A 17,476-nucleotide genomic window follows, 5' to 3' on the forward strand; every position below is an offset into this window, starting at 1 on the left:
AAAATCATGAGATACCATCTCACACCTGTCAGAACAGTTAAAATTAACAACACAAGATTGATGGTGTTGGTGAAGAGTTGTTGGTGAGGGTGTAGGGGAAGGGGAACACTCTTGCACTGTTGGTGGGAAGGAAAACTGGTGTAGCCACTCTGGAGAACAGTATGGAGGTTCTTCAAAAAGTTAAAAATAGAACTACCCTCTGATCCAGCAATTGCACCACTAGGTATTTACCCAAAATACAGATTCAAAGGGGGTATAAACACACTGATGTTTACAGCAGCATAATCTACAAGAGCTAAACTATGGAGAGAGCCCAAATGCTCATTGACTGATGAATGGATAAAGAAGATGTGGTATACATACATAAACACACACACATACACACACACACACACTCACACACACGAATATTACTCAGCCATCAAAAAGAACAAAATCTTGTCATTTGCAATGACATGGATTGAGCTAGAATATACTATGCTAAGTGTAATAAGCCACTCAGAGAAAGACAAATACTATATATGACTTCACTCATATGTGGAATATAAGAAACAAAACAAACAAACACACAGGAAGGGGAAAAAGGAGAGAGAGAGAGAGAGAGAGAGAAATAAACCATAAGAGACTCTTAACAATAGAGAACAAATTGAGGGTTGATGGAGGGAGGTGAATGGGGGATGGATTATATAAGGAATAGTATTAAGGAGGGCACTTGCTATGATGAACACTGGTGTTTTATGTTGAGTGATGAACCACTGAATTCTACTTTTGAAACCAATATTGCACTGTGCATTAACAAACTAGAATGTAATTAAATTTTTGAAATAAAAACAAATGGTGCTGGGAAAACTGGATATCCACTTTCAGAAGAATGAAGTTGGATCCTTACCTAACACCATATACAAAAATTAATTCAAGATGTACCAAAGACTTAAGTATCAGACCTAAAACTGTGAGAGCATAGAGCAAAACTTAATGACATTGGATCTGGCATGATTTCTTGGATAGGACACCAAAGGCACAGTCAGCAACAACAAAAACAGATCAGACTTCACAAAAATTTAAAATGTTGTGCATCAAAAGACTGTATATACAGGACAAAAGGCAATCCACAGAATGGGAGAAAGTATTTACAAATCATATATTGACAAGAGATTAATATCCAGGATGTCTAGGTAACTTTAAAACTCAACAACAATAAAACCAAAGAACCTGATTAAGAAAATGAACAAAGGCCTTCAGTAGATGTTTCTTCAAAGAAGACAGATGGCCAATAAGCATATGAAAAGACGCTCAATATCACTAATAATTAGGGCAAAGCAAATCAAAACCACCACTACCTGCCACTCATTTGGATAATTACTGTCTAAAGAAGAAGCAAAACCCAATCAATCATAAGTGTTAGAGGATGTGGAGAAATAGGAACCTTTGTCCAATATTGGTAGGAAAGTAAAGTGGTGCAGTCATTGTCTAAAACAGTACAGCATTTCCTCAAAAAATTAAAAAAATTAAAAAATATATGATCCAGTAATTCAACTTCTGGGTATGCCCAAAATGACTGATAGCAGATTCTCAAAGAGATATTTGTACACCCATGTTTAGGGCAACATGATTCAAAATAGGGCAACCTAAGTGTACACCAATGGATGAATGAATAAACAAAATGTCATATATACATACAGTAGAATACTATTCAGCCTTAAATAGGAGGGCAATTCTGATATATGTGATAGCATGGATGAAAGAGTACTTGGTGCTAAGTCAAATAAGCTAGACACAAAAAAACAAATACTGTATGATTCCACTTGAGTGAAATACTTAAGTCTTCAAAATCCTAGAGACTGAAAGTAGAATGGTGGTTTCCAGGGCTAGGTGGAGTGGGAAATGGGAAATTATGGTTTAAGTTATGGTTTAGGTAGAGTTTCAGTTTTACAAAATGAAAGGAGCTCTAGGGATGGATGGTGGTGGTGGTTCCAGAACATTATGAACATATTCAATGCAACTGAACTACACACTTATAAACAGTTAGGATGGGGGAACCTGGGTGGCTCAGTGGATTAAGCCTCTGCCTTCGGCTCAGGTCATGATCTCAGGGTCCTGGGATTGAGTCTCACATTGGGCTCTCTGATCAGGGGGAAGTCTACTTCCTCTTCTGTCTCTCTGCCCGCCTCTCTGCCTACTTGTGATCTCTCTCCCTGTCAAACGGGTGAATAAAATCCTTAAAAAGATAAATAAATAAATGGTTAAGATGGTAAATTGTATGTTACTTATCACTGTTTTATTGAAGTTTCTTTCTGAGGGTTTAACTTGTTCTTTCATTTTGAGTATATTCCTCTTTGAGTATATTTGAGTATATTTTGATTGACTTTCTGTGTTGGTTTCTATGCATTAGATGAAACAGCCATGTCTCCCAATCTTGAAGGAGTGACTTTGTGTAACAGATGAATCTTATCATTCAATATTGCCCTAACTCTTGGTTGTCTCTGAAACTTTTGTAATTTTTCCAAAAGCCTTTTTTAAAAAAAATAAAAGACTTATTTATTTATTGCAGAGAGAGAAAGAGAGAGAGAGAGAGTGGATGCAAGCAGCAGAGGAAGAGAGACAATTGCATGCAGACTCCCTATTGAGCATGGGGCCCAATGCAGGGCTTGATCTCATGATTCTGAGATAATGACCTGAGCTGAAATCAAGAGTTGGATGCTTAATCAACTGAGCCACCCAGGCACCCCCTGTCTTATTTTTAATAGCTTCCCATTGCCGAGGGACCAGTCAGTGTCCCAAAGAGAAGGATCCTATCTAGCTCCTAGATTCAGGATATTTGGAAGCTCAACCCTCAGGAAATAAATGTTAAAAAATATATATGCAAATATATACAGTCCTGTGGGGCCACAAGCGTAATTCCTGCAGACCACCAATCCAGGTGATCTAGAGATATTTCCTTGTTGGTAGTTGCCAAAATTGGGGCCCTGGAGATGACTGTGAGTTCTTCTTTTTGAAGATTTTATTTATTTATTTATTTGGGGGGGGCAGTGAGAGAGGGAGAGAGGGAGAGAAAGAACCCCAAGCAGACTCTGCAGAGCCCAAAGCCCAAGATGGGGCTTGATCCCATGACCCCAAGATCATGACCTGAGCTGAAATCAAGAGCTGGACGCTTAACTGACTGAGCCTCCCAGGCACCCCTTTAAGTTCCTTTTTTAGAGATACCAGTGAGCTGTAGTGAGGCAAAGGGAGAGCACAAAGATCACCTCCACTGGCCTAGTTCCTCAAGAGCAACTTTGTAGCCTCTAGATGTGTGCCAGACCTGAAACCTCTCCCTCAGGCTGAAGCCCTGGACTAATAAATAGGCCTCTTTCACAGAAAGACTGGAATTGCATTTCAGTCTGCTGTCTGTGCCCTGTCCTGGTTGTGGTACCTTGCCAAGACTGTCTCTCTGACTGTTATAATCCTGTGGGACACAAGAACTCAAGGAAATTAAAGATGAGACAAACAAATGGACAGGTATTCCATGCTCATAAATTGGAAGAATTAATAGTGTTAAAATGTCCATAGTACCAAAAGCTATCTACAGATTCAGTGTAATCCCTATCAAGATACCTGAAGTATTTTTCACAGAACTAGAGCAAATACTTCTAAAATTTGTATGGAACTAAAAAAGATCTTGAATAACCAAAGTGATCTTGAGAAAGAAGGGCAGAGCTGGAGGTATCACAATCCCAGATTTCAAAGTATACTACAAAGCTATAGTAATCAACACAGTATGGTACTGGCACAAAAAAGGGCACATAAATTAACACAACAGAATAGAGAACCCAAATAAACCCACACTTATGTGGTCAGTTAGTCCATGACAAAGGAGGCAAGGATTGTATACATTGGGGAAAAGATAGTCCATTCAATGAATGGTATTGGGAAAACAGAGTAGCTACATGTGGAAAAATGAAACTGGACTACTTTCTTATACCACATACAGAAATAAACTCAAAATGGATGAAAGACCTAAATGTAAGACTTGAAATCATAAAACTCCTAAAAGAAAACATAGGCAGTAAACTCTTGGACATTGGCTTTAGCAATATTTATCTGGGTCTATCTTCTCAAGCAAAGGAAACAAAGGCAAAATAAACAATGGGGACTATCTCAAATTAAAAAGCTTTTGCACAACAGAGGAAACCATCAACAAAATGAAAAGGCAACCCACAGAGTGGAAGAGGATATTTGCAACTGATATATCTGGTGAGGGCTTAAGATCCAAAATATTTAAGAACTCATATAAAGCAATACCAAAAAACCCCAATCTGATTAAAAAGTGGGCAGAGGACCTGAATAGACACTTTTGCAAAGAAGACACACAGATCACCAACAGACACATGCTTGACGTCACACTAATCATCAGGGAAACAATTCAAAACCATGGCCTCACACTAGTCAGAATGGCTACTATCTGAAAGTATGTAACACTATAACAATTGTTGGTGAGGATGTGGAGTAAAGGGGACCCATCTACACTCTTGGTGGGAATGTAAACTGGTTTAGCTACTATGAAAAACAGTATTGAGTTGCACAGAAAGATTATATATAGGAATACCATATGACTCAGTAATTTCACTTTTGGGTATTTTTTGAAGAAAACAAAAACATTAATTCAAAAGATATATCCATCCCTATGTTTATTGCACCATTGTTTATAGTAGCCACGTTATGGAACAACCTAAGTGTCCACTGATAGATGAGTGGATAAGGAAGATGTGGTGTATATATATAAAGGGATAGTACTCAGCCATAAAAAAGAATGACATCTTGCTAATAGCATGGAAGGAACTAGAATGTATTATGCTGAGTAAAATAAGTGAAATAAGTCAAACAGAGAAAGATAAGTACCTTATGATTTCACTTATATGCAGAATCTAAAAAGCAAAACAAACAAAATGAACAACCAGAAACAGGTTCATAAATACAGAGAACATGATGGTTGCCAGAAGGAAGTGGGGTGCGGGGTGGGAGGATGGTGAAATAGGTGAAGGGGATTAAGAGTTACAAACCTGGGGCGCCTGGGTGGCTCAGTGGGTTAAAGCCTGCCTTTGGCTCAGGTCATGATCCCAGGGTCCTGGAATAGAGCCCCGCATCGGGCTCTCTGCTCGGGGGGGGAGCCTGCTTCCTCCTCTCTATCTGCCTGCCTCTCTGCCTACTTGTGATCCTGTCTGTCAAATAAATAAATAAAATCCTTAAAGAAAAAAAAAAGAGTTACAAACCTCCAGTTATAAAATAAATAATTCACTGGGATGAAAAGTATAACATAAGGAGTATAGAAAACAATGTAATAACTTTATATGATGATTGATGGTAACTACAGTTATGGTGAGGATTTTATAATGTATAGAATTATTGGATCACTACGTTGTACACCTGAAACTAATATAATATTGTATGTGAACTATACTTCAATTGAAAAAATAAAGAAAATCGGGCGCCTGGGTGGCTCAGTGGGTTGAGGCCTCTGCCTTCGGCTTGGGTCATGATCCCTGGGTCCTGGGATGGAGCCCCACATCGGGCTCTCTGCTCGGCAGGGAGCCTGCTTCCCTTCCTCTCTCTTTGCCTGCCTCTCTGCCTACTTGTGATCTCTGTCTGTCAAATAAATAAATAAAATCTTTAAAAAAAAAAAGAAAAGAAAAAATAAAGAAAATCTACAATTTAAATAAATAAATAAATAACCCAAACAGAAATCCAAGCTCATAGTTACAGAGAACATATTGGTGATTGCCAGAGGGAATAAATGGGGGGGGGGAGGGGGCGAATAAAGAACTCCGTCTCCTTTGGTGCAGTCCTGTGGGATCCAAGAGTGTAAGCCTCATTGGCCATTAGAGTCAGGTGATATAGAGGTGTCCCCTTGGCAGCAGCTGCAAAAATCAGGGTGTTAGAGGAGAGTATAAGTTTCCTTCTGGGAGATACTGGGGAGCTGGAGCAAGGAAGAGGAAATGCATCAAAACTGTGTCCACCAGCTTCCATTCCCTGCCAGCACCTTAGTAGGTCCCTGGTTGTTTGCTAATCCAGAAGCCTGCCCATCAGGCTGGAGCTCCAGGATGAGCAAATAGGCCTTTCACAGAAAGACAGGGGCTGTGTTTCAGTCTGCTGTGTGTGCAGTGCCCTTGGAGTAGTAGTCTGCCAAAAACTCTGATTGTTACAGTCCTATGGCACCTGGGACCAGAAACCCCCTCTGGCTTCCAGAGTGAGGTGATCAAGAGGTGTCTACTAGGCAGTAGCTGCAAAAGCCAGGGCACGAGGCTCATGTAAAAGTTCCAGTTGGGGAGCTCCTGGGCTCTGGAGTGTGGCAGAGAGACAGTGAAGATGGCATCTGCTGGCTGGAGGCAGAGAGAGAGGAAAAGGATGGTGTCCGCCAGAGAGCCGGCTGCTAGATACGTGCTAAATCATATGCCTGTCTTTCAGGCTGACACACTGAAGTTAGCATATGAGCCTCACTCACAGAGAGCCTGGGTGCCTCTTGATCAACTGTCTCTGTGCTGAGCCTGGGGTTTGCGAAGAGACATTTCTTAGTTTTGTCTAGCCTTGTGAGTTTTATGGTCACAAGCCTCATTGGTTTTCAGAACTAGATGTATTGGGGGCTTGTCTCTCAGGATTAGGTCATAAAAATTGGGATACTCAATGTGAGGTTCAAGTCCTTTGCTTCTTGGGGAGAAGCTCCAGGTTTTGAGTTTCCTTCTGAATCCTTCCCAGTTGAGTTCTCTCCCTGGTCACTGTGCCAGGGATGGGGGTTTATCGTGAGATTGTGCCCCAGCCTCTCCTACCTGCTTTGATATGGGCCTTCTCTTATTGGCCCTACATGTAAGAGTCACTCAGTCACTTTTAATTGTTTTTCCCCCCAGAAGAAGTTCTTTAATATGTAGTTGTAGATTCGGTGTGTTCCTGGGAGCAGGTGAGTTTAGGATCCTCTTAAGTTGCTATCTTGAGCCAGGACCTGGTAAATTCATGATGTCTGTATTTTATCACAATAAAAAAATGTGGAGAAAATGATAATGACTGCAAAGGTAGGGACAATGTTCTATCTTATTCCTAGTAAACCTACAAGTGTTTCAGGGCTGTGAGGAGCCAGCACACAGCTAAGGCCAGTTAACAACTGACACAGCTGCTGGTGGGTCCCCACAGGACCTGAGAAATAGGGGCACGAATGCCAGGATAGCATGCTGAGGGCTTGATGGTGTCTTTATGGGGACATGCCCACAGTTTTTGCTCTTGCTGTGGAGTAAGTGCAATAGAGAGAGAGGATATTTGGAAACAGTGTGTGACAACCTCTTATAACAGCCAATGAAGTAGAAGTTGATAGTATCTAATATTAATGAAACTTCTTAATATTAAAAATGCCATGAAGCGTGTGTACTGTCTTCTACTTGACAATTCTAGGGAACCCCTGGCTAGGCCTGATATTCCTTTTTATTTTTTTTTAATGTTAAAATAAAATTTTAGGGGCGCCTGGGTGGCTCAGTGGGTTAAAGCCTCTGTCTTCGGCTCAGGTCATGATCCCAGGGTCCTGGGATCGAGCCCCACATCAGGCTCTCTGCTCAGCGGGGAGCCTGCTTCCTCCTCTCTGTCTCTGCCTGCCTCTCTGCCTACTTGTGATCTCTACCTGTCAAATAAATAAATAAAAATCTTTAATAAAAAAATAAAAAAATAAAATTTTAATAGATAAAGATTCTTATTACACTGGAGTACAATAAATTAGACCACCACTTTAGGACAGTCCAGGAGAGAGAAAAATAAAAGGGACATTCAGTTGAAGTATACAACTATCACCTTGACAAAAAATGTCAAAAAAAGAAGTTTTCAATTGAGAAGTTAATCTAATAAGGAAAAACAGATGACAAAACACTCCCCCCTCCCCAATCAGTGAAGATACTGCATTTATTGTATTGGAGAGAAAGAAAAATGTGGACTCTCAACATAAATACTAAAGGGATGAAAATAAGAAGCAAATTATACCTCCAAATAAAGAAACTTTCCCAGTGAAACATATTTAAACTGGTTTATGCATTCAGTAAAGATTTAATCATATGTACTTCAAGCCCCACAGTGTTCTAGGCATAGGGAATTTACAGTTACAAACAAAACAAATGGAATATCTGCTCTTAGGGAGTTTAAATTCTTGGAGAGAGTGGGTGGAGACAGATCATATGTGCTGTCTATAAGAAACCTACTCTACAGATAAAATCAAAGTGGGTACATTAAAAGTAAATGATCAAAAAAGATATACAATGCAAACACTAAAAACAAATGATAAACAAAAACCTCAGCTGTATTGGCATCATTAATATAAAAAATGTTTCAGAACAAGGAATATTAGCAAAGATAAAGAGGGATATTATGTTATGGTAAAGTGGTCAACTCGTTAAGAAGACATACCAATGTGGGGCGCCTGGGTGGCTCAGCGGGTTAAAGCCTCTGCCTTCGGCTCAGGTCATGATCCCAGGGTCCTGGGATGGAGCCCCACATCGGGCTCTCTGTGAAGCAGGGACCTGCTTCCCTTCCTCTCTCTCTGCCTGCCTCTCTGTCTACTTGTGATCTCTGTCTGTCAAATAAATAAAATAAAATCTTAAAAAAAAAAGAAGACATACCAATGTTAAGATATCTGCACCTAGCAATGGAGTTTTAAAACACATGTAGCAAATAGTGAAAGAACTAAAAGGAGAAACAGATAAATTCACTATTATAGTTGGAATACATATTCCCAGGTATTGATAGGAAAAGTACGCAGAAAATCTATAAGCATATAGAAGTCTTGAAGGACACCATCAACCAAACTGACATAACTGGGATTTATAGAATACTCCATCCAGCAAGAACAGAATACACAGAACACACATTATTTTCAATGGCACATTAACATTTACTACTCTAGATCATATTGTGGGCCATAATGCAAACTCTAAAAAATTTAAAATGATTGAAATTACACAAATTATGTTTTCAAGGCACAATGGAGTTAAACAGAAAGCCATTTAGGTAGTCTTTAAAATATTTAGAAATTAAAGAACATATTTATAAATAGCCCATTGTCAAAAAGGAAATAAGGGAATTTAGAGATCATTTAGAACTGAATGAAACTAAGAATGCGAAGTATCAAAATTTGTGGAACATAGCTAAAGTTAAAGTTAAAGGGATATTTAAAGCATTAAGAAGAAAGTCTCAAATAAGTTATGGAGGGTTCCTACAAAGCTAATACAAGATGGCCTGAGGCCTAAGGGAAGATTCTACATAAAGAACTACCTTTCCCATTTGGGATACCAGGGCCCAAACTGTGCTGAAGCAGGGGCACAGAGGAAGTTCAGCCCAGGCTGATGCCCCTACGGTACAAGCTGGGTCCATGCTAAGGAAGATAGTGCGAGTTCTGCAGGGGAAGAATAGGGAATGGAAGAGCTGGCCTGGAATGGAAAATAACTCAAGAGGTAGGAGGCCCTTCCAAGGCCCTGTGGCCAACATGCTGCTGCATTATTTTAATGCTGTGTGGCCAGAGCTTTGCTCCATCACAGGAGACGTGCAAGCTGCTCATCACCAGCACTGCACAGAGCTCAGCGACAGTTACCTGGCGAAACTGCAGCTGGATCCAGATCTGCACTACAGATTTGCTGTGTGTCACCTTTAGGTTTTCCTTTTCATATCTAACAGATAACAAGACTGACAGGGATCTGATTCTTTCTTATCTTTAGTACTCTTCTGAGTTTACACCTGAGTCCTGTGTGCTATTGTGGGTACCCAGATTTATGTAGAAATGCTAAAACACTATCTGGAAAAGCAAATGGCTTTTTGAAGTCTATGGGGAAGGCACCAGATGGAAGCTTATAAGGCTCTTGCTCTCAAAAGCCCTGCATCTAAAACATCCTTAAGTATGATTAAAAAAAAAATCATTCAGCAATCCTAGTCTTTGCTCTTGATAAAATGTACATGTGTAAGCATACATCTGTGTGTTGGTGTGGTGAGCAGAATAACGGTCCCCAGAGTTGTTCATGCTGTAATCCATGGAATCTGTAAATGTTAAAGGGCAAAGTGACTTTGCAGATGTGATTAAGGGTACGGACCTTGAGACAGGGAGATTATCCAAATGAGTATGATCTAATCACATGAGTCCTTAAAAGTGGCAAACCTTTCCAACTGCAGTGGGAGAGACACAGCAATAGAAGAGTCAGAGAATGGGGAGGATTCGGTGCCCTGTTAATGGCCTGAACTGTAGGGGGCAACCTGCATGGACCAGAGAGAAACCTCTAGTGGCTAGGCGCAGCCTGAGGTGACAGCCAGCAAGGAAATGGGGACCTGAGTCCAACAGCCCCAGGGAATTGAATTCTGCCAAAGCCTGAATGAGCAACGAAGTGGGTAGATGTTTCCCTGAGCCTCCAGAGAGGAATTCAGCTCTCCCTGCACCTTGGTTTTAGCCAGCAAGATCCATGTTGGATTTCTGATCCATAGAACTGTTAGATAATAAATTTATGTTGCTTTAAGTTTGTGGAAGTTTGTTCTAGAAAACTGATACAAATAAGAAATCATACACTGCATCTACTTAAAAAGTGAAAGCTTTCTGAACCAGTGTTTTCTAATCTGTGGACCACAACCCATTAATCTGTGGGCTTAACAAGTATCAGATTTTTTGAGGTGTCTTTATTATGTCTCGGTAAAAAAAGAAAAAGAACAGAAAATATCACAGTGCATTTCACAGATCATTACCCAAAACTGTACCCATTGTGAAAAATATTGACACCAATTGTGACAAATTAGTGAGGAAGAGAGACAGTATAAGGGATGAAGTACATGGGCTACAAATCATGTTTCTAGCTCTTGTTTTACTGATGTCACTTGATTCAGTAGTAAATGACAATCCTTTTTACCATTATCAAAATGGAGGAGGTGGATTTGTAGAGTTTAATTTTAATTTTATTGTAATTTATAGCTGTGACATGCAGGAGAATTTTACCTGGAGTTAGTAAGTATGAGATTTCCCACTGAGCTAATTTATGAACATTCATGTAAGTTTCAACCAAACATAGTAACTTTGTCCTTGAGGGTTCTGGGATGGAATGGATGGAATGAATTTGTGAACAGCCATTAAACAAAGTTATTCTTAATTTTTAGTTTTTGTATTGTTGACTTTCCCCCTCCCCAACCAGTGTTGTATATACATATGAATAGAATAATACTTGATATGAACTTTGTAATGGTTTTATATGATTGAATGTGCAAGTATAAAGTTTTGTTTCACGAACTATTTTCCACTTTTGTAGATATGCTTATCAGCGCTAGGTCAGGATGTGAAATGTGCTACTGTGTGTTGCAGTCTAAACATTGTTCTGGATTGGTTCATTAGAATGCAGTTGCTATGGATAAACCTTATATCATGATTGAACAATCTGTGGTGTTGGGATTTTTTTTTTGTTGTTGTTGTTACAAGACTGCTTAGAAAGACAAAATTTTAAGAAAAAAAGAATTCCCAGTGAGTAGAGGGTTTGTTTTCAAGGTGTCCTTGAGATACAGGCCGCAGGCTAGCATGTGGGGTAGAGATTCCTCAGAAACCACATAAAACAATCATGGAACTTCTCCCCTCCGAACCTCTATTTCTGATCAGAGGAATAAGGATACAATTTCGAGCTGCTCTTTAACCCCAGCAAGGGGATCCCTTGCCCATCCAACTTCAGGTCAGTCTGGGGTGGTGTCCTCAGGGCCACACTGTGTGTACTGGCATGGGGCCACACTGGCATGTGGCCTTGGGCTGTGTAACAAATTACACCAAAACACAAGCCATTAAAAAAAAAAGAAGAAAAGAAACATTGTCTTACATAGTTTCTGTAAGTCAGGAATTAGAAAGTGGTTTAAGGGGGTGATTCTGGCTTAGGATCCTTCCCCAGGTCAGAGTTAAGGTATGGACAAGGATTGCAGTCACTTGACAATAGGAGGACCCAATTCCAAGAAGGTGCAAAGCTGATTCTGGCTGTTGGTTGTAGGCCTCATTTCCTGCTCACGGAGATGTCTCCTTTGGGGCTGCTTGAGTCTCAACACCAATGTGGCAGTTGACTTATCCCAGGGTGAGTGATGCAGGAGAAAGCAAGTTGGAAATTGCAATGTCTTTCATGATTTAACCTCCAAAGTTATACTCCGTAATTTCCACACTATCCTCCTGCTAGTGCAGGTCATCCATGTTCATTGTGGGAGGGGACCACACAGGATGTGAGTACCAGTAGGCAAGAAGCTTTGAAGCTCATTTCCAAACCTCCTCACAACCTCCTGAAGCAATCTGATATACAGAGTGGACTATTTTACTTTATTTTAGCAGAATAAAGACCTAAATTATAGTTACCAAGAGGAGATTATTCAAGTTTCTGCAAGAATATAATTGAAGTCAGCCCAGGAGTAAGAGGATGAATGGATATTGAATTGAACCTATATTAAAAGAACAGTAAGAAATCATTATGACATGGATACCTTATTGAAAATCCTAAGGCAGAGAAATGCTTAGAGAAAACCAAAACTTGGAAACCTCCCCATGCCAAAGGTCTGAGTGATGATAATTGGAAATTTTACCTCCACCTGCTGCGTGAAAACACACCAAGTGATGACCCCTGACTGTTGTACATGCTGTTCCTCTGGTACATCCAGATGATAGAGGTGGTCTGGCTAAGATGGATCAGGGGCAGTTAAAGTCTCCCAGGGAACTATTAGTGTTTTTTCAGTTTGGGGAGGGTTCAGCTGAGCTTCTCCCAAGAGGAGTGGGGAGGGAGTGGCGATGAAGAAAATCAGTTCTGCGTCTGGAGGGTTTTCTCACTCAGGACCAGGAGCATGACATGCATCTTACAGAGCTGGTGAGCACCGGGGCTGATCCCTGAGTCCTGAGAGATGGTACAGCCTACTCATCCCAGAGCCATGATTACCGCAAAGATCAGCCTTCTCTTTAGGCCTGAGGGGGCCATGGCAAGTCAGTCTGTGGAATTAGGTTTTATTTGGGGGAGAAAGTAAACCTTGTCGGTACATGTGGACCTCACTACCCACGAGCAACTGACCTGCAAACCAATCAAGTCATTGCTCCAGGCTCACAAGTGGGGACACATTTTGGGTGTTGCCTTTTGGATCTTCATCTGCATATTCTTTTGTCTCTTCTCCTTTTCCTCTACTTTATTTGCCTACATATTTAAAATATGTTTTGAGAATAAGTTTATTTACTTGTTTTAGACAAGTAATGTAACAAGTTTTAAAATTTAAAGAGTGTAAGAGTGATATAAAAGTATATAGAATGACAGTTTTCCTCCTATCCTGTGGTGGTACATTTACAACTTGCTTTCAGAAAATGTGGTCTCATGTAACAATGTGTGTCAACTATACTTCAATTAAGAAAAAAGCTGTAAAAAGGAAAAAAAAAGCAGCCTCCTCCTCCAACAGGATAGTTTGGGCTTCTCTGTGGGGAGTTTGGATCCTGAGAGTGAAAGCAAAAGCAGAAACTGCCAGGCCTCTTAAGGTTTGGGCTTAGAAGTCCCAGGCCAACATGTCCACAGCACACTTTAGGTCAGAGCAAGTCACGAGGACAGTCCAGATTTAAGGGGTGAGGGGATAGACTCTACCTCTTGATGGAAGGAATGGCAAAATCACATTGCAATAGGGAGGCATGATTCAGTGAAGGGAACACTGTATAAATCGGATGGCACCAGGTGTCCCTGTTGCCACAGCCCAGGGGCACAGGCCTGCTAAAGGACCAAGACCTCATAATAGTATTGCAGAATGGATTAGAGAATGCTTGCCCTCCTATGGACCTTACCACCATATCAGCAGGGTTCCTGTATAATAATGTAGATTATAGCCGACAGAACTATAATGATCAGGCTCTATTTAAGAAGCAGTTTCTAAGGAAACACAAATATAACAGGGGAGACAAAAACAAGGACATTAGAGGAAATGGACATCTCTGACATGTACAGCTATGGCAAAAAGTAAACACAGCATACCTGGTGGCCAGAAAAAACACAAAACTTCACACTGAGGCCTAATTACCTCAGTGCGTTTTACCCAGTACATAATTATGGGTTTTAAGCAAAATTTACAGGCATAAAGGCAGAGATTTTGGAATTATGACAGTGGGATCTTTAAAGTAACTTTAACGAGTTAAGGGCTCTAATGGAACGAGTGGACAATACACAAGAGCTTCTCTCTGTGTCCTCACAAGATATAGCGGCAGAGGAGCTCTCCTCTGGGAGATTGGGGCACTAATCCCATTCACGAGGGCTCCACTCTCATGACCTAATCACCCCCCCCAAATCCCCACCTCTAAATACTATCATGCTGAGGGTTAGGTTTTAATATATGAATTTTGGGAGGACACAAATATTCAGTATATAGCAGATGGTGAAAAGTTCAGTGGTTGCCACGGTTTTGGGGGAGAAATATAGAGGTGAAGCATAGGGAATTATTTGAGCAGTAAAATTATTCTGTATGAAACCGAGAGGGTAGATACATGCTTTTATGCATTTGTGAAAACCCGTAAAACTGTGCAATGCTAAGAGTGAAACTTGATGTAAATTATGGACTTTAATAACAACTTATCAATATTATTTTCATGATTTGAGTTTTGAGAGTCCTTTATATATTTTATATACAAATGCTTTGTCAGATATGTGGTTTGGAATGATTCCCAATATTCCATTGTAGGGCTATAATCCTAATGTATTACACTAATACAAGATGTTAACGATAGAACAAATTCCCTGTCAGTTATTGGGTGCTGGGTTATGATGGGTATATGGAACTATATGAACTATCTGCTTAATTATTCTGTAGAATTAAAATCGTACTAACAATAAAGTTTATTATTTTTGAAAGTCTGAGTCTCACTTTTCTCATTTTATAATGAGGAGTGAGTAGATTACTTCTTATATTTTTTCCATCTTTAACATTTATGATTTTCCCCTTCTAAATATACTTTATTTTTTGAAGCAGTTTTAGATTCACAGCAAAACAGAGCAGAAAGTAGAGTTCCAGTATACCTCCTGTACCCACAGAAGCACAACTTCCCCCACCATCAATATCCATAGTGATACATTTGTTATAATTGATATACTTAAACTGACACATTCTTATCACTCAAAATCCATAGTTCACTCCTGGTATTGTACATTCTACAGGTTTGACAAATGTATAATTACATGTATTCACCCACAGAATATCATACAGAATAATTTCACTACCCTAACAGCCACCAATTGATCCCTCCTTCTCCTTAACCCAAGGGACATATTTGTGGAATAGTTCTGTATCTTGATTTTGGTGATTACGCATATTTACATGTGATAAAAGGACAGAACTATACATACAGCTTGTACGCATATCAATTTTCGGGTTTTGATATTGTGATATGTTTAAGATATAATCATTGGGGGAACCTGGGCAAAGGGTAAATGGGACCTCACGGCACTATCTCTGCAACTCTTGTGATTCTGTACTTATTTAAAAAAAATTAAAAAAACTGTTTTATTTTCCAAATAAAATACTGAAATTTCTGAGAAAGCTTGGGAAGAGAAACCCAACTTTCTTAGAAGCTTTGCAGTAGCACATGGTTCACTAAGCAAACAATGTTGCTCATAGCAGAAGACCAAGTTAAAACAAAAAAAGTGAAAACCCAACTCCATAATGTGGTGAATTAAAAAACAATTCTTTTTACAGAAGCATCACCTGAAGTGATTTGAAGAGTAGAAAACACACAATGGAATGCTAGTAACACAAAAGCTCCCTCAAGAAATGCATTTTAAAACGCTTGTTTTCATTCCATAAAATTATTTTAACTCCTTATGTTCCAGTGAAGAACAGAAGACCTAAAAGCTAGGAATCTCCAGCACAATACAGACATTAAGCTATTAGGTTTAGAAGTGTTTTTAGTTCTTGTTCTGGCATTCTCAGAGGAAGAACTGTGTTTGTCATAAAATCAAAAGTCAGTCAAACTTTCACACTTTTTATGTACTTTTAATGTATTTTTTTTTAAAGATTTTTATTTATTTGACAGACAGAGATCACAAGTAGGCAGAGAGGCAGGCAGAGAGAGAGGAAGAGGCAGGCAGAGAGGAGAAAGCAGGATCCCTGCCCAGCAGAGAGCCCACCGCGGGGCTTGATTCCAGAACCCTGGGATCATGACCTGAGCCGCAAGAAGAGGCTTAATCCACTTTGACTTAGTTAAAACTATATACTCCAAAGAGGTATTCATTTGTGGGAGGGTAAATTGATTTGCCCTGTGTCACATATTCTAAAACAATTTTGCAGTGATTCATTTGCGCTCCCCCCCCACCAATCAAAGGACAAAATAGTCCTTGCACAGAAATTGTCGCTGCCGGTATAAGCTAAATCGGCTCACAAAATTTAAAAAAGTCTTCCTTTCCCCACGCCCCCAGTAACGGTAGTTACCAAGATTTAGAGGTTAAGATAAAGTCCAAGTTGCTCAGAAACCTTAAGCAATTTTGTTCCCTTATTGTGCAGCAGTTCTTTTAATATAAGGGTTTAAGGCAGTAGACTCTGAAGCGTCCTACAGTCCAAGTCGGAAAAGAGGCTTAAACTGGTATCCGGCTTCATCACCTGATACGGTTTTTGGGTCTCAGCGATCACTCCTAGTCCCATTCCCGAGATCTTCAAGGTGCTGTCCTCCCTAACGGCGCTACCTGTACAGAGGCGAGCAAAGAGGGAGGTGGTGCTTTCTCGGATACAAGATGGTGACCACGCGACGCTCTAGGCTGCCTCAGCCGGGGCTCGGTAGCCGGAAGTCCTCCGGCTCTCGCCATTAGGAAGCGGAAGTAAAAAGTGGCAGGCAGCTGGGCTATTGCTCTGCGAGACCCGCTTGAGGGGAGCCGCGGGAAAGGCGCGTGTCGGCCGCTCACTGGCGCAGCCGCTGCCTCCGCTGTCACCGCCCCGCCCCGGCGTTGTCGCTGGCATCGTCGCGGACGAAGCGCGGGCCCAGCATGGGCAGGAAGGGGGACGCGAGCGGAGCGTGTGCCGCGGCTGCGCGGCCGGTGACAGGTACCCCTGGCTTGGCGTGGGGAGGTCTCGTGGACGGGGAGAGGGTCTGGGACGCGAGGCGACCCCGTGCCCCGGTTACCTTGAGCTTCCGCTTCTTTCCTGACTCAGTTTCTCCTTCCGTGCCCCAGTCCTGTCCTTATTTGCGCGTCCCCCGAGTTGCCCTCAGCGGTCTCTGGGCAAGGTATCAATTCTGCGGGAGTGGCCACTGACTCTCTTCAGAGGTTTTGAGTCTTCAGTGAAAAGCTTTGAGACCAGTGTGCCCAAATGCAGAAGGAGGTGGGGGAAGTGCCCTAACCTGAATTTAGATCAACCCTGACCCCAAGTAGGTTGAGAACCAGCAGTTTGCAGGACTCTGATTGGGGAACGACTTCATCTTTTTATAGATTTCTGTTTTCCCTAAAATGAATTAAAGTGATGCATATTGGTTGCCGTTTTCATTTAAATA

At 40.9% G+C, this 17,476-nt stretch overlaps 1 protein-coding gene across 2 annotated transcripts in view; it reads left to right on the top strand.

The window, feature by feature from the left end:
- Positions 1–16,811: 16,811 nt before the first annotated feature.
- Positions 16,812–17,476, top strand: part of UGGT1 (UDP-glucose glycoprotein glucosyltransferase 1) — a 121,755-nt gene continuing 121,090 nt past the window's right edge. For both annotated transcript variants that reach the window (XM_047722755.1, XM_047722756.1), the window contains exon 1: positions 16,812–17,031. In XM_047722755.1, the coding sequence (XP_047578711.1) occupies positions 16,974–17,031 (58 nt within the window). In that variant the 5' untranslated portion in view covers positions 16,812–16,973. The remainder of the gene's footprint in view (positions 17,032–17,476) is intronic.

Source organism: Lutra lutra, chromosome 3 (assembly GCF_902655055.1).
Source record: "Lutra lutra chromosome 3, mLutLut1.2, whole genome shotgun sequence".
NCBI lineage: Eukaryota > Metazoa > Chordata > Mammalia > Carnivora > Mustelidae > Lutra > Lutra lutra.